This window comes from Nomascus leucogenys, chromosome 9, assembly GCF_006542625.1.
Source record: "Nomascus leucogenys isolate Asia chromosome 9, Asia_NLE_v1, whole genome shotgun sequence".
NCBI lineage: Eukaryota > Metazoa > Chordata > Mammalia > Primates > Hylobatidae > Nomascus > Nomascus leucogenys.
This window is the reverse complement of record NC_044389.1, coordinates 100,530,720-100,552,105: the sequence shown is the minus strand read 5'-3', so window position 1 is coordinate 100,552,105 and position 21,386 is coordinate 100,530,720. Positions and strand designations below refer to the sequence as shown.

Sequence of the window (21,386 nt, the reverse complement as noted above, 5' to 3'; positions counted from 1 at the left end):
AACATGACTGCCACCCTTTAATTCTAGTCCAACCCTTTGTGATTTCAAGATCTCTCTCCCAGCTCATTCTCACAAAAGATAAATTCCTTTACAATGATCTATACACGGCTAGTAGTGTCTAATATTTCATACTTCAGAAAATGCTGTAGGCCAAAGGAACGAATCTGTAATGACATTCCTGAAGGCATCACAGAGAGGTCTTTTTACTGATGTCAATCACATGATAGGGTGTAACACCTATCTGCTTAAAAAAATTAAAGTCGGCCGAGCACAGTGGCTCACGCCTGTAATCCCAGCACTTTGGGGGACAGAGGTGGACAGATCATGAGGTCAGGAGATTGAGATCATTCTGGCCAACATGGTAAAAACCCATCCCTACTAAAATACAAAAAACTGGCCGGGCTTGGCGGCACGCACCTGTAGTCCCAGCTACTTGGGAGGCTGAGGCAGGAGAATCGCTTGAACCTGGGAGGCACAGGTTGCAGTGAGCTGAGATCGTGCCACTGCACTCTAGCCTGGGAGACAGAGCAAGATTCCATCTAAAAAATAAAAATTAAAATTAAAATTAAAAAATAAGTAAAATAAAATAAAATAAATTGTTTGTTGTCCGGGCACAGTGGCTCATGCCTATACTCCCAGCTACTTGGGAGGCTGAAGCAGGAGGTTCACTTGAGGCCAGGAGTTCCAGGCTCCTGGGAGATGGCACAGTTCCAGGCTATAGTGAGCCATGATGGCACTGCTATACTATAGCCTGGGTCAAACACGAAGACCCTATTAAAAAAAAAAAGTTTGTTGGGTAAATGAATGGATAAGTGGAAGGAAAGGAGCATAGGCTTTGATTAGATTCATGAAGTTCAAATCCTAACTGGGTCATTCAGGACCTTATGAAGGCTTGGGCGAGTTACATGATCTTTCTGAGTTTCTCGTCTCTCACATTTAAGTGGGGGTAACAGTACCTACCTTTCCAGCTTGTTGTGAGGTTTTGTTGCAATAACAAGAATAATAATAAGGATTGTAGGCCGGGCACAGTGGTTCATACCTGTAATCCTAGCACTTTGGGAGGCCCAAATCACTCCACTACCTCCTGGGCTCAAGCAATTATCCTGCCTCAACCCTCCAAGTAGCTGGGATTATGGGCATCTATGACTATGCTTAGCTAATTTTTGTATTTTCAGTACAGACAGGGTTTCACCATGTTGGCCAGGCTGGTCTCGAACTCCTGACCTCAAGTGATCGTCCTGCCTTGGCTTCCCAGGTAGCTGGGATTATAGGCGTGAGCCCCCGCGCCCAGATACAAACATCTATTAAACACAAAGGTGCCCACCTGAGCGAGGTGCTGCCTATGTGTGAGGCCTGCTCTGCTGGAACCTGAGAAAGCCTCTATGTGGCCAACGCACAGGATAATCTTAAGTCAGGTCTTTGCAGCGAGACCCTGTGGGGATCAGAGGTGCCTGTTCTCTGCTCTCCGCTCCCTGAATTGGTTCCCTGTCACCTACTTAGGGAGACGTGGCCTGGATCCCCAGCAGGCAGGGGGAAGGCAAGCAGACGGGCAGGGGCACCAACTGCCCACAGCTCCCAACTCCTTGGGAGCCAGACACATCCTCAAGAGCTCCTTTTACACCCACAAAGCAAGTGACAAAGCAATGGAGACATAATGGCCAAGGCTGCCCAACATCCAGCACAGACTGTGTCATCTCTGGTAACCACCACTATGCTGGTGCCCTGTCATGACACTTCCTAATGGTCACAGTTCACATCCTTATAGATAACACAACAGGAAGATGACTTCACCAAAGCCCAAGGCCTGGGGGTGATGAAGATTAACTGTGGGGCCCGGGCAGGTCATGTCATCTCAATGCACCTGTTTCATAGCCTGTAAAATGAGAGAGCTAGTCTAGCTCATCATCGTCTAAGTTGCAAAGAGCTCACCTTTTTTTTTTTTTTTTTTGAAATGGAGTCTCGCTCTGTTGCCCAGGCTGGAGTGCAGTGGTGTGATCTTGGCTCACTGCAACCTCTGCCTCCTGGGTTCAAGCGATTCTCCTGCCTCAACCTCCCGAGCAGCTGGGACTACAGGCACCCACCACCACGCCCGGCTAATTTTTTGTATTTTTAGTAGAGATGGAGTTTCACCATGTTAGCCAGGATGGTCTCAATCTCCTGACCTCGTGATCTGCCTGCCTCAGCCTCCCAAAGTGCTGGGATTACAGGTGTGAGCCACCGCACCTGGCCAAAGACCTCACTTTCTAAGCCAGGGGTCCGCAGCCCCCAGGCCATGGGACCAGTACCAGTCCATGGCCTGTTAGGGACTGGGCGGCAAAACAGGAGGTGAGCAGCCGGCAACCAAGCAAAGCTTCATCAGTATTTACGGACACCCCCATCACTTGCAGTACTGCCTGAGCTCCACTTCCCGTTCAATCAGCGGTAGCATTAGCCTCTCATCAGAACAGAAGCCCTGTTGTGAACTGCGTGCGCCAGGGATCTAGGTTGCGTGCTCCTTATGAGAATCTAATGCCTGACAAGCCCTCACTGTCTCCCATCACCCCCAGGTGGGTTGCAGGAAAACAAGCACAGGGCCTCCCACTGATTCTACATTATGGTGAGTTGTAGAATTATTTCATTATATTTTACAAGGTAATAATAATAGGAATAAAGTGCACAATAAATGTAATGCGCTTGAATCATCCCAAAACTGTCCCCCCGCCCCTCGTCCATGGAAAAATTGTCTTTCCGGAAACTGATCCCTGGTGCCAAAAAGGTTGAGGACCACTGATCTAACCTCAAGAATTTCCAAAGACTGTGTTCTGAAGAGGGGTTGGCTTCAAGGTTTAGGGCATCTGCAGCTTAGCACAAAGCAGGACTATGCGTGTAACAGTGTTTATTTTATGTCATGAAGCAACGGAGAAGCTAGCTTCCTGTGTCTTACTCTAAGCAGGGAGAGTCAGCCACACTTGGATATGAATATTTTTTATCCCCTTTTTCTCACAAGTATAATTAGCTCTCTGGAAGTCTGTGGCGTCGGGTCTCATCTTGGCGATCGGATCTGTCCCGCTGCTGATTCTGGGGATGTGTTTAGAAGTGGTCATGAGGACAGAGATGGGGACCATGAGAATAAGCCAAGCAAGGCCATCACCACCACCATCACTGCCAAGCTACCCAAAGTACTGACACACTTCAAGTCTGACATCCACTGTGCTCATGAAGACTCTATCTTATAGGGGATAAAGCTGCCCCATATCCACAGCCAGTGCACAGTGACTCAGGCACACCACCTGGTAAAATATTGAAATACCTCCAGTGAGTCTAGAACCACAGCCTCAACCTCCACAGGTCCAGCCCCACCACTAATCTCTGGGGTCTCTCCCTAGATCTGCCACCCACCCCGCAGAATGACTGACTGCCCAGGATCCATCCAGCCAATGATTTTTTTTTTTTTTTTTTTTTTTTAAGATAGAGTCTCGCTCTGTCACCCAGGCTGGAGTGCAGTCACGCAATCTTAGCTCACTGCAACCCCCACCTCCCAGGTTCAAGCGATTCTCCTGCCTCAGCCTCCCGAGTAGCTGGGATTACAGGCATGCGCTACCAGGCCTGGCTAATTTTTTTTTTTTATTTTTAGTAGACATGGGGTTTCACTATGTTGGCCAGGCTCGTCTCAAACTCCTGTCCTCAAGTGATTCACCCACCTTGGCCTGCCAAAGTGCTAGGATTACAGGTGTGAGCCACCGAGCCCTGCCCAACAACCGATTCTTATTGTCTTCTTTATATTCCTCCATATTTTTCAAATTCTCTACAAGGATGACATGTTGCTGTTCTAAGTTTAAGTTTTTCTTAGGGTACCATTACTTAAAAACCGAAAATGAGAACACCACAACAAACACTGAAATAGAGCCAGAGAAAACAGACTATGAAACTTTGGGGTTTGTGTTGATAACTTTCCGATTCAAGATCAACGTATGACCCAACTTCTACAGGAAGCCCGCCCAAAAGATAACAGCTAGGTTTCAAGAGGTGAATGTGAGTGACAATGACAATGAGGAGAAGGAAACTCTTTTTTTTTTTTTTTGAGACAGAGTCTCATTCCGTCGCCCAGACTGGAGTGCAGTGGTGCAATCTCTGCTCACTGCAACCCCAGCTCCCAGGTTCCAGGGATTCTCCCACCTCAGCCTCCCGAGTAGCTGGGATTACAGGCATGTGCCACCACGCGCAGCTAATTTTTTTGTATTTTTTAGTAGAGGCAGGGTTTCACCATGTTGGCCAGACTGGTCTCGAACTCCTGACTTCAAGTGATCGGTCCACCTCAGCCTCCCAAAGTGCTGGGATTACAGGCGTGAGCCATCCCAGCCAGCAGAGAAGGAAACATTTTTAAAGCTATAATCTTTAGGCCAGGCGAGGTGGCTCACGCCTGTAATCCCAGCACTTTGGGAGGCCAAGGAGGGCAGATCACCAGGTCAGGAGATCGAGACTATTCCTGGCTAACACGGTGAAACCCCGTCTCTACTAAAAATATAAAAAACTAGCCAGGCATGGAGGCGGGCGCCTGTAGCCCCAGCTACTCGGGAGGCTGAGGTAGGGGAATGGCGTGAACCCGGGAGGCAGAGCTTGCAGTGAGCCGAGATTGCACCACTGCACTCCAGCCTGGGCAACAGAGCGAGATACTGTATCAAAACAAAAAAACAAAAAAAGCTATAATCTTTGCAACATCATAATTGCTCCTGTATGTATTAATGTGAGGCCTTTACTATAATACATACCAAGCATCACACATTCTTATCTCATTTGGGACCTATAAAAAGTCCATAACATAAGCAGGTGTCATTATCCCCATTTGACAAACAAGGTCATCAGGACTCAGAGAAGATAGGCCGGCTCGGTGGCTCACACCTGTAATCCCAGAATTTTGGGAGGCTGAGGTGGGTGGATCATTTGAGGTCAGGAATTCAAGACCAGCCCAGCCAACATGGTGAAACCCTGTCTCTACTGAACATACAAAATTAGCCTGGCTTGGTGGTGTATACCTGTAATCCCAGGTACTCAGGAGGCTGAGGCAGGAGAATCGCTTGAACCTGGGAGGCAGAGGTTCCAGAGAGTCAAGATAGCACCACTGAACTCCAGCCTGGGTGACAGTGAGACTCCCACCTCAAAAAAAAAAAAAGACTCAGAGAGGATAAAACCAAGATTCCATAGTTCTTCAGTGGCAGAGCTGGGACTCAAACCCAGACCTCTTGACTTCCGCTTTCTTTTTTTTTTTTTTTTTTTTTTTGAGACGGAGTCTCGCTCTGTCGCCCAGGCTGGAGTGCAGTGGCGCGATCTCGGCTCACTGCAAGCTCCGCCTACCGGGTTCACACCATTGTCCTGCCTCAGCCTCTCTGAGTAGCTGGGACTACAGGCGCCCGCCACCACGCCCGGCTAATTTTTTTGTATTTTTAGTAGAGACGGGGTTTCACCATGGTCTCGATCTCCTGACCTCGTGATCCGCCTGCCTCGGCCTCCAAAAGTGCTGGGATTACAAGCGTGAGCCACCGCGCCCGGCCTTGACCTCCACTTTCTTCAGTGGTATGCCACAGCCACCTTCCAGCGACTCCTAAAAGTCTAAGTCAGGAATTTTGCAAGTAGGTTGTTAAACCATGGGGAGCTTGAAATCAGACCAGGTGGGGGTATTCACACCACAGAAATCAGCAAGAGCTACAAATTAGAACTGCCATCCCACCAAGGCCAGTTTATCAGCACACAACTGACTCCAATGGCCTCCTTCTCTTCCCATACCATAACACATGCATGCACGGAGGGTGAGGTTTTGCTTTTTTTAATATCAGTCAGTACTTCTCTATCCCATGAGCTCCACTAACCAGCTTGTTAGCAGCCTGATAAAAAGAGAATGATGGCCAGGCGTGGTGGCTCAGGCTTGTAATCCTAGTACTTTGGGAGGCTGAGGTGGGCAGATCACCTGAGATCAGAAGTTCAAGACCAGCCTGGCTAACATGATGAAACCCCGTCTCTACTAGAAATACAAAAAATTAGCCAGGTGTGGTGGTGCGCGCCTGAAATCCCAGCTACTTGGAGGGCCGAGGCAGGAGAATTGCTTGAACCCAGAAGGTGGAGGTTGCAGTGAGCCGAGATCATGCCCCTGCACTCCAGCCTGGGCAACAGAGCGAGACACCATCTCAAAAAAAAAAAAAAAAAAAAAAAATGAGAGAACAGGCATTGGAGTCAAGAGACTCCTAACTTTCCACATGCCTCTTAGCAACCTCTTCACCTGAGTCATTTAGCTTCTCTGACCCTCCATGTCCTTGTCTGTTAAATGAGGTCAGTAATTGCTGCTCACTCACTGAGAGTCAGAAGGAATCATGGATGCAAAAACCACACTGCAAACCGTAAAACGCCAAGCAGCTGCGGCAAACAGTATGGCGGTTCCTCAAAAAATAAAACACAGAATGACCATCCGATCCAGCAATTCCACTTCTGGCTATACACCCAAAAGAACTGGAGGCACGGGCTCAGACATTTGTACACCCATGTTCACAGCAGTACAATTCACAACAGCCAAGAGGTGGAAGCAACCTATGTCTATTAACACACGAATGAATAAACAAAAATTAGCCGGGTGTGGTGGTGCACACCTGTGATCCCAGCTACTGCGGAGGCTGAGGCAGGGGAATCACTTGAACCTGGGAGGTGGAGGCTGCAGTGAACTGAGATCATGCCACTGCACTCCAGCCTGGGCGACAAGCGAAACTCTGTTTTAAAAAAAAAAAAACTTCGGAAACAAAAACTGTGTCTGAACTGAACATATACAGCCTTTTTTGTCAGTATCCTCTAAATAATACAGTATAACAACTATTTATATAACATTTACATTGTATTGGGTATTACAAGTAATCTAGAGATGATTTAAAGTACATGAGAGAGGAGGCCGAGGAGGGCAGATCACCAGAGGTCAGGAGTTCGAGACCAGCCTGGCCAACATGGTGAAACCCCATCTGTACTAAAAATACAAAAATTAGCTAGGCATGGTGGTGGGCACCTGTAATCCCAGCTACTTGGAAGGTTGAGGCAGGAGAATTGCTGGAACCTGGGAGGAGGAGGTTGCAGTGAGCCAAGACTGTACCACTGCACTCCAGCCAGGGCAACAGAGCAAGACTCCATCTCAAAAACAAAACAAAACAAACAAACACACAAAAAAAACAGGCCGGGTGCGGTGGTTCATGCCTGTAATCCCAGCACTTTGGGAGGTGGAGGTGGGCAGATCACGTGAGATCAAGAGTTCAAGACCAGCCTGACCAATATGGTGAAACCCTGTCTTCACTAAAAATACAAAAATTAGCTGGGTGTGCTGGCATGCACCTGCAGTCCCAGCTACTTGGGAGGCTGAGACAGGAGAACTGCTTGTACCCAGGAGGAAGAGGCTGCAGTGAGCCAAGATCACATCACTGCACTCTAGCCTCAGTGACAGAGTGAGACTCTAACTCAAAAAAAAAAAAAAGGCCGGGTGCAGTGGCCCATGCCTGTAATCCCAACAATTTGGGAGGCCGAGGCAGGCGGATCACAAGGTCAGGAGATTGAGACCATCCTGGCTAATACAGTGAAACCCCATCTCTACTAAAAATACAAAAAATCAGCTGGGCGTGGTGGCAGGCGCCTGTAGTCCCAGCACTTTGGGAGGCCGAGGCGGGCAGATCACGAGGTCAGGAGATCAAGACTATCCTGGCTAACACGGTGAAACCTCGTCTCTACTAAAAATAAAAAAAAATAAAAAATAAAAATTAGCCGGGCATGGTGGCAGGCACCTGTAGTCCCAGCTACTCGGGAGGCTGAGGCAGGAGAATGGCGTGAACCCGGGAGGGGGAGCTTGCAGTGAGCTGAGATCGTACCACTGCACTCCAGCCTGGGCGACGGGGCAAGACTCCATCTCAAACCAAAAAACAAAAAACAAAAAGTATATGGGAGGATGTGCAAAATTTATATGCAAATACTACACCATTTTATATCAGACACTAGAGCATCCTAAGATTTTGTTATCCACGGCAGGGTGATTCTGGAACCAGTCCCCAGCAGATACCAAGGGATGACTGTATCACATGATTCTACTTCTATGTGGTACCTAAAGTAGCCAAATTCATTGAGACAGATGGTGGAATGGTGTGTATCAGAAGGGCAGGGAGGAGGGAATGGGGAGTTAGTGTTTCATAGGTGAGTGGAGGTTCAGTGTGGGAAGATGAAAGAGTTCTGGAGATGGATGGTGGCAATGGTTGGACAATGCTGTAATGTACTTAACGCCGCAGAACTGCACACTTCAAAATGGTTACGATGGCAAGTTTTATACTATGTATTTTTTAACCACGATTTTTTGTTTTTTGTCTTTTGTTTTAAGGAGCAGGGAGTTTAATAGGCAAGAAAGAAGGGGGAAGAAAGAAAGAAGAAAATTCCCTGTACAGAGACGTGGGGGGTGGGCTCCAAAGCCAGGAGACGGAACCCCACACTTAGGTAATATCAGCCAGCTATATTCGATGGCTGGAGGAGGCGTTTAACTATAAGTTTTAAAAAACAGTCAAATAGGCCAGGAGCGGTGGCTCACGCCTGTAATCCGAGCACTTTGGGAGGCCAAGGCGGGTGGGTCATTTGAGGTCAGGAGATCAAGACCAGCCTGGCCAACATAGCGAAACCTTATCTCTACTAAAAATACAAAAATTAGCCAGGTGTGGTGGTGGGCATCTGTAATCCCAGCTACTCGGGAGGCTGAGGCAGGAGAATCACTTGAACCCAGGAGGCGGAAGTTGCAGTGAGCAGAGATTGCACCACTGCACTCCAGCCTGGGTGACAGAGCGAGACTCCATCTCAATTAAAAAAAAAAAAAAAAAAAAAAAGGGCCGGGCGCAGTGGCTCATGCCTGTAATCCCAGCACTTTGGGAGGCCAAGGCAGGCAGATCATGAGGTCAGGAGATCGAGACCATCCTGGCCAACATGGTAAAACCCCATCTCTACTAAAAGTACAAAAATTAGCTGGGTGTGGTGGTGCATGCCTGTAATCCCATATACTTCAGAGGCTGAGGCACAAGAGTAGCTTGAACCCGGGAGGCGGAGATTGCAGTGAGCCAAGATCACACCACTGCACTCCCTCCTGGGTGACAGAGTAAGACTCCATCTCAAAAAAAAAAAAAAGTCAAATAGGAAGTCTGGTTATTATATTGAATATTATATCCATTTGTCAAAGAAGCTGAAAGCACCACAGCCAACATTGTTTGTCCATCACGACTAGGGCCCCAAACTCCATTTTTACTGACTATGCTAACACACACCCAAAAAATCTAAGGAGCATAATTCTCATACATTATTGCCACATACAGGCTGTCCCCAACTTATATGCAAAGTCCGTTCCGAGAGATCATTGAAAGCTTGTTGTTGTGGTTGTTGTTTTTGTTGCTTTGAGGCATATTTTCTTACAGAAGTGGAATTTTTCATGGTGACCTGGATCTTATTCCGACCTAAAGAAGCCCTGGCGTCCATGGCAGAGCTATGATGGTATCTGCAATCCTGGCCTGGCCCTGGAGAAAGAAAGGAAGATCGGAGAGGCAGCGACACAGCAGCCTCCCTTTCCAGAGCCCAGGACAGTTTAGGGCCCAATTTGGCAATAGTTGATGAAGGTTGGCTTGCAGGCCCTTTTCCCCAAAGCCTCAATGCATCATTCCCATCTTGCCTCACTCAGCCCTCAACTCCCCAGTTTGCAAGCCATTTGAGCCTCCCAGGACGAAATTACTTCTTCTTCCTTCTGCCTGCCATTCAAATGCTAATCAAGTATTGAGAAAAAGTTATTTCCTTAAAATCACTTACATAGTAAATGACTGGCAGCCTCTCAACCTATTTCGAGGTATTTATATCTTCTCAAGTTTTAAGGCAAATTTGAAGCAGTCTTTTTTCAAGGTTAAGGAAGTATTAGCTCATAAATGGGAGGATATTTGGGGGCAGGGGACGCTGGCCTGCTGGTCACTCGGATACCTCCTGGCTTGGTACAGCGTGTCTTCTCTCCATCCACAAATTTTTCAAAGCTACAAAGGTCTAGGGTTGTTCTTTTTCACAACACTTTGGGCCTTGTACGAAGGGACAGGGTTGTGTGGGGAGGCAGGCAAGACTGTCACTTGAATATCAGAAACTGTCTGAGGTTTTATTTAATACGATACCTTTAGGATTCCATTTACAGCACCAAAGCCAATTTATTGTAAAACCAATTTCAGTGTTCTGTGTTGTGGTCATGAAAGACAGAGAAAGGTCCTCTCGACAACTAGAAATATTGACTACTTTCAGCTGGAGGAGCTTTTTCTTCCTCTGCTCAGCCTGTGATAGAGGCACCAGTAAATCAAGATCCCGGACATTGTCTGGCTCCCACAGGGACTAAAATGGACAGGTCAAGAGGAGAAATCATGGCTGATTTGGAAATTAGCTCCCCAAGTGTTAACGCTAACATCCTGTGACCTGGGACATTTAAAGCTTTTGAGATCTTCTCCCAACTCCCATGCAAAAATCCCCCAAAAGGGTATTTTAAACAAATGGTCACATATGCTTATGGGGTATATACATATGCATGCTGCCATTTTTAAATACTCTAGCATTAAAATAAATTCAGTACCTAGAGGTTTTAAACTATGAAACTCCATGACGGTTAGACACTGTAAGTAAGTTCCTTGAGTCATCAAATCAAAACGTGAGTTTCAATAAGAAACAAAGCAGAAAGACAAGCAATTTTCCAAAAAGAAAAGCATGTTGAATCAAAGAAAAGCCACGGGCTGCCTGCAGACCTCTGTGCAATGAGAAACGACTCTTGCCCAGGCTGATGGAGAAAGGGACAGATTTTTTTAAAACCAGCTAAGGGTGCAGGGAGAGGTGCAGAGAAAAAAAAAAGCCGAGAAGCTACCCAGGGGGAGGGCTGAGGCTGGGACACACAGCTAACTAGGTCACTCCAGCACCAGAGCTGGGCCAGAGGACATTTCAGGCAGAGTCTTTTGCTTAATGCTAGCATTACATGAACTAATCATCCCTGTTGGGAGCAAATGTTGAATGGCTCAGCGGGCCTTCCAAATCTGTGGAAATGGCCTCTGAGGGGCAGGGACAAATGATAGAGGGCGGGCACTGACTGCGCACACACCCACGTGCCGCACACAGCTCTCAGTGGTTCGCGTGCACCCTCATTTCATCTTCACCACAAGCCTCACATTAGGTCCACGTGTTATCCTGCTTTACCGATGAGGACATGAGGCTCAGAATGGTAAAATAATTGGCCCAAAGCCATACAGCTAGGAAGCTGTGGACCCAGGACTTCCACCCATATCCGTGTAACCTCCGAACCTATGTTCTTAGCTACTCACTGTACCGGGAAGAACAACTGTGGATTGTTCTTCCCTGGCTGACTGAAGAATTGTTTATGATTGCTGAAACCATAAATTTTGGGGGAGGTTAAATACGCACCATCCTGCCTATTTGCAATAAGAGCTTCCAAAAAATCAATTTCCAACAGATACTGACGTGTTCTTCCCCACCGGAACCGGCCCCAAATGTCCAAGGGAAGCCAAACTCAGCTGCTGGAGATAACTACAGCTTGATGACAGTTACTGTATATTCAATCCCAGTTATGTGCCAGGTACCTCACATATGTCACTGAATCCTCACAACAATCCCACGAGGCAGCAACTCCTATTTCCCTCTTAAACTCAGAGAGATTAAGGAATCTATCCAGAGGCATTCAGCTACGAATGCCTGCACCAGAACAATCTTTCTGTTATGTTACATTGCCTCCCCTACCCGGCCTCAGCAAATATACCCTATGAAAGGCTTGCTCTCAAGGTTCAGTGTTCACCAGGAGACAGAATCCCCCATTTCTTTTTTCTTTTATTTTTTGAAAGGGAGTCTCACTCTGTTGCCCAGGCTGGAGTGCAGTGGCACAGTCTCAGCCCACTGCAACCTTCGCTTTTCAGGCTCAAGCGTTTCTCATGCCTCAGCCTCCCGAGTAGCTGGGATTACAGGCATGCAACACCATGCCAGCTAATTTTTGTGTTTTTAGTAGGACGGGGTTTTACCATGTTGGCCAGGTCTTGAACTCCCGACCTCAGGTGATCCACCCGCCTCAGCCTCCCAAAGTGCTATGATTACAGGCATGAGCCACTGCACCTGGTCCCCCATTTCTTTTTTCTTTTCTTTCTCTATGGGGACACGGACTCTCTCTGTCACCCAGGCTGGGGTGTAGTGGCACCATCATAGCTCACTGCAGCCTCAACCTCCCAGCCTCAAGTGATCCTTCTGCCTCAGTCCCCCAAAGTGCTGGGATTACAGTTGTGAGCCAGCACTCCAGGCTGGAATCTTTCCATTTCTAAGTCCTGCTGAAAGATTTGGAAAAACAGCACAAGACACAGAGAACAAATAGCTGAAGATATAAAATGAACTTGGTCTGTGGCGGAATGAACTTGACCTATGGCATGTATTTGGAGGTGACCTTCGATCTAACTGGAGCCTGAATAATCAATGCTCTGCATAATAAACCAAAAAAAAGAAAAGAAAATCAAGTGAGATCTAATAAAAAACTACCCCAAAGAAAAAGAGATCTCCCTCACCACAGAAAGTCAAAGGGGCACAGCCAACGTGAACTGAGATCAGGCTGGAATCTTTCCCGGAGTCCATGTGTCCTCCTGAACTAAATAAGCACGGAATTGACCATCTCGCATCAGGAAAATAACTTGGGTCCACTGACTCGGGCACCAGCTTCATGGTGGCCGCCTATAAGCAGTTCCTTCATTAATTAAAGAAACATAATGGCCGAGCGCAGTGGCTCATGCCTGTAATCCCACCACTTTCATGAGGCTGAGGTGAGCAGATCATGTGGCGTCAGAAGTTCTAGACCAGCCTGGACAACATGTTGAAACATCATCTCTACCAAAAATACAAAAATCAGCCGGGTGTGGTAGTATGCGCCTGTAGTCCCACCTACTTGGGAGAGACTGAGGCAGGAGAAACGCTTGAACCTGGGAGGCGGAGGTTACAGTGAGCCGAGATCGTGCCACTGCACTCCAGGCTGGGAGACAGAGGGAGACTCCGTCTCAAAAGAAAAAAAAAAAAGCAAACACCTGTAATCCCAGCTACTCGGGAGGCTGAAGCAGGAGAATTGCTTGAACTCGGGTGGCAGAGGTTGCAGCGAGCTCAGATTGCGCCACTGCACTCCAGCCTGGGTGACAGAGCAAGACTCCGTCTCAAAAAATAAAATTAAAATTAAAAAATTTAAAAAAGGAAACATATCCCCGGTGGGCAAGTTGACCAGTAATGTGACAACTCTCCGCTGGACCCATGCCTAAGCTCTCCCAGAGGAGAGAGGAGGAGAAGCAGGAGGAGAGAGATTGAAGGGGATTTAAGGAGATTTATTTGGGGAAAGGGAAGATTAAAGAGATTTACAGAGACCCAGCCAAAGAAAAACTCAACAAGGTAACCCTTGAAATCCTCCCCTGAGAGCACACAAACATCCACCTGGCACCAGCCAAACCTAATTACTGTCCATTCAGCGGCCAGGTTTGAACCAGAAATTTGTACTTGAGACACAGTCATCATTAGCTTCTCTAGGAACAAGCTCTACCCAAACTCCCATTTCCCAAGTCTCATTTTACTAATCAATAAGGACACTGAAGTTTATCTTTACCTTTTTTTTTTTTTTTTGAAATGGAGTCTCACTGTGTCACCCAGGCTGGAGTGCAGTGGCGCAATCTCAGCTCACTGCAATCTCCACCTCTAGCATTCAAGCGAATCTCCTGCCTCAGCCTCCCGAGTAGCTGGGACTACAGGTGCACAGCACCACACCCAGCTAATTTTCTGTATTTTTAGTAGAGACAAGGTTTCACCATGTTGGCCAGGCTGGTCTCGAACTCCTGACCTCAAAAGAGGAGGTACCTCAAAGTCCCTCTGAGAATTTCACCTTCAAATTCAGAAATCCCTCCCCGGGGGAGCACAGAGCCCAAGGCTGTGAGCTTGCCCCTGTAAACTGTTTCCAGAGCCTCCCAGCACATGGGCACCCATAATGTGCAGACAGAGCAGGTGCTCCAAGAATTCCTGGGGAAACTGAACAAAACCACCCAATGAACTGTTCTTCCAACCCCAGGTCCTTGGGGAATCTCACACCCCACATCCAGTCCACCGGCAATTCCTATCCACTCCAGCTTTAAAACACATCCGGAATTCGGCTGGGCGAGGTGGCTCACACCTGTAATCCCAGCACTTTGGGAGGCAGGGGTGGGCAGATTTTTTTTTTTTTTTTTTTTTTTTTTTTTTGAGACAGAGTCTCGCTCTGTCACCCAGGCTGGAGTGCAGTGGCGCAATCTCGGCTCACTGCAAAATTCCAGGCCAGCTCCTGCATCAGGCACTTGCCCTTGTGGCCGCCTTTGACCCGAAGAGTCTACGTTCAGACAGCCCCATGGCTCTTTCCAGGTCTGCATTCAAGCGTCACCTCAAGCTGCCATTGCCCCACCCCACGCATCCCCTTTGGCTCTTGGTTCCTGCCTAACCTGCAGCTTCTAACATGCTGTTCCTTTCCCTTCTTTGCCCCTTATTTTCTGTGGCTCCAGGAGAGCAGGCATTCTCGTCTGCTCACTGCCGTCTCTTCGGTGCCTAGAATATAGCAGGTGTTCAACCAATATTTTTAAACGTATGAGAGGCTGAATTTATATCATGCCTCAAAACAAAAGGACTGGGGAATCCAAACATCTAAGGAAGACTGCAGCGGGGATACCCTGGGGGAGAAGTCTAGGGGCTTCCCACCCCTCCTTTTTTCTCGGTAATGGTCTTCCTAATGCTTGTCACAGACTCTCAAATTCTGAGTAACCCCAGAAAAACAACTATGAAATTCACCAGCCAAATATACAAACCACCTCGAGTGTCTGTGCATTCTCTCCCCCACCACACGCACGCACACACACACACACGCACACACGCACACACAAATACATATACACCAAAAAAGAAAAGTTGAGTCTGTTTTCCATCTGGACTTTCAGGCAAACTAATCATCTGTGTCCTTAATAGGTGTTTTTATTGGGCAATTTCAGAATAAGTAGCATAGTATGAGATGAGTGGGAAAAGACGGTGCTTGACCCATGGAAGTTTCTATTTATAGTCTTCCTAAAGCAGCACCCAACAGGCACTCATTTAATGAAAAAGGAGACACGCTGCTATTGACACAAAGTGGGATCAGGGTGCTGGTCCTGAGCTCTTATTGTGCTACTAAACAGTCACAAAAATGTCCCTCCACAGCCAAGCACAGTGGCCCGTGCCTGTCATCCCAGCACTTTGGGAGGCCAAAGTGGGAGGATCACTTGAGGCCAGGAGTTTGAGACCAGCCTGGGCAACACAGCAAGACTCTGTCTCTACAAAAAATAAAAAAAATTAGCCAGGCATGGTGGTGCATACCTGTAGTCCTAGCCACTCGGGAGGTTCAGGAAGGAGAATCACTGGAGCCCAGGAGTTTGAGGCTGCAGTGAGCTATGATCGCACCACTGCACTCCAGCCTGGGTGACAGAGTAAGGCTCTGTCTCAAAACAAACAAAAAAAAATTTCCTCCAAACAGAAATGAGCTGCACCTAGCCACACAAGGAAAGCCCCTAGGGAACAAAAGCAAGTGCCCTCCTTACACAGGGAGCCACAGAATCTTAGGGTTGCAAGGGTACTTGAAAATTTTCTCATCAGCCGGGTGCAGTGGCTCATGTCTGTAATCCCAGCACTTTGGGAGGCTGAGGCAGGCGGATCACGAGGTCAAGAGATCGAGACCGTCCTGGCCAAAATGGTGAAATCCTGTCTCTACTAAAAAATACAAAAAATTAGCCGGGTGTGGTGGTGCTACTTGGGACGCTGAGGCAGGGGAATCGCTTGAACCTGGGAGGCGGAGGTTGCGGTGAGCTGAGATTGTGCCACTGCACTCCAGCCTGGCAACAGAGCAAGACTTCATCTCAAAAAAAAAAAAAAAAACAGTAAAGAAAAGAAAATTATCTCATGTTCCCTGTTCCCCACCTCCAACCTGCCTTGATTTTATAGACGAAGAAACTGAGACAGGGAAAGGTAACTAGGTCAATTCCAAGCAGCCCACAGGCCACAAAACCCCTCATGGCTGAACCAGACCTAAAACCCAGTCTCAAATCCTCCACGACGCCTTGTCCAGCCACCAACAGACAAGAACAACTTCAACTTCAAATGCTCAGTCTATACGAAAAACACGCATTCACACCCCACGGAGATGAAGATCCATTTTCTAGGGCATGCCATGTTCTGTACTCCAGGGGAAATGAGGTTTGTTGGGAGACTCATTCTACAACGTGCCAAGTACCCAGGCCTTTCCATTCACATGCATTTCGCCGCCTGCAAATTGCAGAAGTGACTTCTAGGAGTCTGGGGTGCTTCCTAGACACCACACCGAAGCTTTCCTCCCATCCATATACTTCTCCGAATAGTATTTTAGGGGTTTTTTTTATTTTTTATTTTTTGCTTCAATAGTCACTGAAAGACAGCTATGATAGAGATGGCCTGAACAGCCTTGGCAAATACCCCAACAGAAATGTGTACCCCTCCTAATTTGCCATTACATAACATTTATTTGCTCTCATAGTGTGCCAAGGGTCTGAAAACATGTTGATTAATAGACAATAATTAAGTCTCACCACCTTATTCAGAGATATGGTTATGTTCTGGGATTTGCTTTTGTAGGAGGCTGCACTGAAGTGCACAGGTTGAAAGATTTCTCCCTGAGACCTGACTCAGAGGTGCATCAGACCACCCAGGCCAGACCACAAAGCCCAGTCCTTTCTCTTATGCTGCTCTTTGCTTCCTCAATCTCATTTTCCACCCTCTTGGGCCAACCTTCACTCCCATTCGGCCCCCACTCTCCAGCAAGTTCCCTCTAACCACACAGCCTAACCGTCTTGACCCCTTAGCTTCCAAGAGTAAATGCTCGGCTCCATGAGGTGAGATACCTGGATAAGGCAGTGGGTATCAGATTACAAAGTCTGGCAAAGTGAGTGCTCCTCCAGCCTTTGCAATGCTTTATTTTAAATGCATGTGAACACTGTGAGCTGACAGCCCTGTTTCTTGCAAGGCTTTCCTGCCTTCGTATCTTAAAGACATACGGAGAAAGTAGGGCAAACAAAGTGATTGGAACTGCGGCATACTTTGGAAATGAATGCCACTGGTTAATTCTGGATGCCTTTCATTTGTGTTAGATTTCATTCAAAACAAGAGAAGGGCCCAGACTCAAAATCCACACTGAAAGGACCAGAAGTCAACTCCACATTAAGACTCAGGCCAGAGTCACCGGTTGTGGCCCAGAGTGGGGCAGGCATCTTGAACTGGGGACCACTTCTAGAAAGTACACAGAGGCAGCTGGGCACGGTAGCTCACGCCTGTAATCCCAGCACTTTGGGAAGCCAAGGCAGGCGGATCACGAGGTCAGGAGATCGAGACCATCCTGGCTAACACGGTGAAACCCCGTCTCTACTAAAAATACAAAAAAAATTAGCCAGGCATGGTGGCGGTCGCCTGTAGTCCTGACGAGGTCTCCTGACGAGGTCAGGAGATCGAGACCATCCTGGCTAACACGGTGAAACCCCGTCTCTACTAAAAATACAAAAAAAATTAGCCAGGCATGGTGGCGGTCGCCTGTAGTCCCAGTTACTTGGGAGGCTAAAGCAGGAGAATGGCGTGAACCCAGGAGGCAGAGCTTGCAGTGAGCCGAGATAGCACTACTGCACTCCAGCCTGGGCGACAGAGCGAGACTCCATCTCAAAAAAAAAAAAAAAGAAAGTCCACGGAGGCAAAAGGATGACAACCCAAAAGCTCTGAAATGCTTCCAAGTTTAGATAACATTATGCTATCATTATTCCCATCATTATGTTTTCTCATTTATTTATTTTATTTTACTTTTTTGAGACCGAGTCTCGCTCTGTAGCCCAGGCTGGAGAGCAGTGGCGCAATCTCAGCTCACTGAAATCTCTGCCTCCCCGGTTCAAGCGATTCTCCTGCCTCAGCCTCCCGAGTAGCTGGAATTATAGGCATGCACCACCACACCCAACTAATTTTTTTATTGTTAGTAGTGACAGAGTTTCACCATGTTGGCCAGGCTGGTCTCGAACTCCTGATTTAAGTGATCAGCTCGCCTCAGCCTCCCAAAGTGTTGGGATTACAGGTGTGAGCCACCACGCCTAGCCCATTATGTTTTCTTTACATTAATATTAAAGTTCGCGTCCAAATACTAAAGTTAAGTCAAATTATTGACTAAGCATTGGCCCTTACAATATCTACAAAGTGTGTCAACCCTGTGTGGATAATCAAAAGTTGCTCTGCCTATCTATGAATACCAGCTCTGCCACTTAATAGTTAGCTAAGGTTTGCTAGCTCACATAGTATCTCTGCTGCCTTAGTTTTCTCGTCTGCAAATTGGGTATAATGGTAAATACCTACCTCAGAAGGTGACTCTGAGATTTAAACGAGTTAATACACATAAGGCATGTGGAATAATACCTGATCCTGGGTATACATTTCAGAATACCACCTATGATTACCATTATTATTATGTGGAGTTAAAAACATCTTGATCGTCGCACTGTTTCTATCATTCTTCTAGGTCCCCTGCTGGTGCTACAGTGGGAAGCTCCTTTGCAAGGAATTCCATCCCAGGCAGAAGGCAATGCTTTAGGACCCTAAGAGAGACCCATTCCCAAAGCTCACAGGGAACATGGCTGGAGTCCAATAGGCTGTTCTGCCAGAGATGCACTCTGGCACCAGAAGGCAAATCCCCATTTTTCCCCAAGGTGGAAACCACCCGCAGTCATCTCCAAACACCGTGTGCTCCAGCAGGAGCCAGGGCTCAGAGCCTCAGCAGCCCCGCCACTGCAGAGGTGCAGCTGCAGGAGTCAGTTAGGGGACTGGGCATCAGTCACCCGGAGGCTACAGGCAGGAAGCCAGCGGGGGGGGCGGGGGGGGGCTCGGGTGGGAACAAGCCACGCACAGGAAAGCATTCACACAGGGTGGGTCCCCATGCTCTCCCATCCCCTCATCGGTGGCCACAGCGGGGGTCCTGGATGACAAGCAAAGGCCATGCTTTCTTGTCTCTCAGTAACTTGCGCATCTCAGAATCACAACCCCAAACCCGAATAAACCTCAGTGGCAATTTTCAAAAGTTTTGAACCAAGCTAACCCCTTACCTGGCTGCACTGAAAGGCAGCCCCAAACACCTATTTATTTAAAAACTACATCTTTTTCTACTTTCATTCCAACAAAGATAGCAAATAGGTGCCCTCCCTGAAAGGCAACAACCACAGCAGGGAGACCCCACTCTAGTCCTCAGCATGCGCCTTCCAGGGAATCAGAGGTAGGACTGGGAACGCCACCCTCACAACTTCTCTCCGGGGGACCCCCTGCAGATCTGCGTGGGGGGTGAGGGGAAATGACTGAATAGCAGCAGACCCCGAGCCTGGAGGTGAAGACAAGCTGGGTAATGTGGTGCTGGAAAAAACAAACCAAGCACCAAAACAAGCACACGGAAAAAAAAGGAGGAAGGAAAGAAAGGGCACCCAACAACGCACTGATTTATCCCATGAAATAGCTCCTCTTTCTCTTCCCAGCCTAATCAACACCTCCATGAACCCCTGCAAAATGGGCATTTCAGACTGCACACCTGTGCATGAATCCACATACACTGACAGATACTGATGCACAACAAATACTGATTGTATGAGGGAAGAAAATAACTTGAACTTCAGACTCATTCGGCAGGTCCTGATTCTCTTTCACTATCAGCGTCCCCACCTATTCTGAGCCGCTCCAAAACAAAACAAACAAGACCCAACTCCTGGGCAGAAAGGGAACAGCAGCTGAGCTGAGCAGCACATGCTTGGAGCGTTTCTGCCATCGACTTCGGATTATTTCTGCTTTCTTGAGACGCAGCCATCAGCATGGGACTCGATGCAGCCCGGAGAGCACCGCCCGCGCAGCGACGCGCACAGACCCTCCCTTGGAGACTCGCTCCCCGGCGCGTGCGGCCGAGCCCGCGTGAAATGCACAGACCCTGCGGTGAGGCTCTGCCCACGTGTGACCCTGAGCACTGCGAAGCCCTTCCCTTCCATCCTCGCGTGGCCACCCAAAGTCTTGCCTACACCTCGTACGTGCAGATGCCAATTCCATAGGAATACATGATGTGAGGACAGAAATGGGAACGACTGGAGGCTGATCTTCTCGTGACCACGTCTCGCCAACGCGGTGCGCCCATGCACACGGCGAGTAAACGCACACAGCCGGTAAACAGCCATCCCCACCATGCTCAGCCCACAGTCACGCGTGGGAAGAAGGCAGCGGAGAGGGCGGCGGTGGCAGGAAAAGTGGGAAGTCGCGCGCCCGCGTGGGCTGCTCCCTGACAGCCCGGCGCCGCCCCCTCTCCCTCCCGGGAACGGCGCCCACCCGGGGGTCGCAGGCCCACGCGTCGGGCGCGCTCGGGGGGGCTCCGCAGCGCCGAGAACGGGACAATGAGGACGCAGTGACAGGCTGGGTTCCTGCCGCGGTAGTGGCGGCGGCGGCAGCTGGAGCTGCCCGTGCAGCCCCAGCCGCGGCCACCTCCACCCTCGCCTCCCCGGTCCCCACTTACGTTCCGAGGGTCTCTTTGAACTCGAAGATCTTCTTGATGTCTTCAGCTTGCTTTTTCCAGGAGGAGCTGCTCTCGCCGTTCTCCCGGGCCATGGCCGACAAGCGCGGCGCGGAGGAGCGGCCGGGGGCGCGCTGGGGAGGGGGCGCCGGGGGCGCGGCGCGGGCGCAGGGGCAGCGGGGATGCCGGGCGGCTCGGGCTGCGGCGCAGCTTCCTCCTCTGCAGTTTCCTCTTTCGCTCTCGCCGCCGCCGCCGCGGTTCCTCCCTGGCTCTTATTTCTGCTGTTCTCGGGCACAGACTTCCTGCCGCCGCCGCGCGCCGGCTCCTTTGCCGCCGCCTGCCAGCCTCACTTTCTGCTACTTTCTTGCCTCCCTCCCGCTCCCTCCCTGCCGCCCGCCGCGCTCCCCCCACCTCGCGCCTCCTCCCCCTCCTCCCCCTCCTCCCCCTCCCGCGGGCTCCCCGCCCTCCCCGTGCGCCCCGGCCGCTCCCCGCCTCCAGCGCGCCGCCTTCGGGGATGTCCCGCTCCCCTCCCAGGAGCGCCGGGCCACGGCCGTCGTGCCCCCTGGAGCCCCGGAGAGGGCGGGTGCGGGCCCCCGGCAGGTGCGGGGCGCACGCGGGAGAGCCCCAGCCCCTCCGGGAGCTGGAAACGGAGCCAAGTCTGGGGGCGCCGGGGCTTTCCCGTCTCCGGCGGGAGGGGGCGCCTCTGCGTGGCTCGGAAGCGCCGGGCGGGCGGGGGTGCGCGGCGGCCGGA

General features: G+C 49.3%; 1 protein-coding gene across 3 annotated transcripts in view; it reads right to left on the bottom strand.

Moving 5' to 3' along the window:
• CAMK1D (calcium/calmodulin dependent protein kinase ID) overlaps window positions 1-21,057 on the bottom strand; it is a 485,162-nt gene extending 464,105 nt beyond the window's left edge. For 2 of the 3 annotated variants that reach the window (XM_030819264.1, XM_030819268.1), the window contains exon 1: window positions 20,639-20,996. In XM_030819264.1, the coding sequence (XP_030675124.1) occupies window positions 20,639-20,730 (92 nt within the window). In that variant the 5' untranslated portion in view covers window positions 20,731-20,996. Of the gene's footprint in view, window positions 1-20,638 lie in introns of all 3 variants that reach the window. The other variant, XM_030819267.1, reaches the window with a different exon arrangement.
• Between the last annotated feature and the right edge of the window lie 329 nt (window positions 21,058-21,386).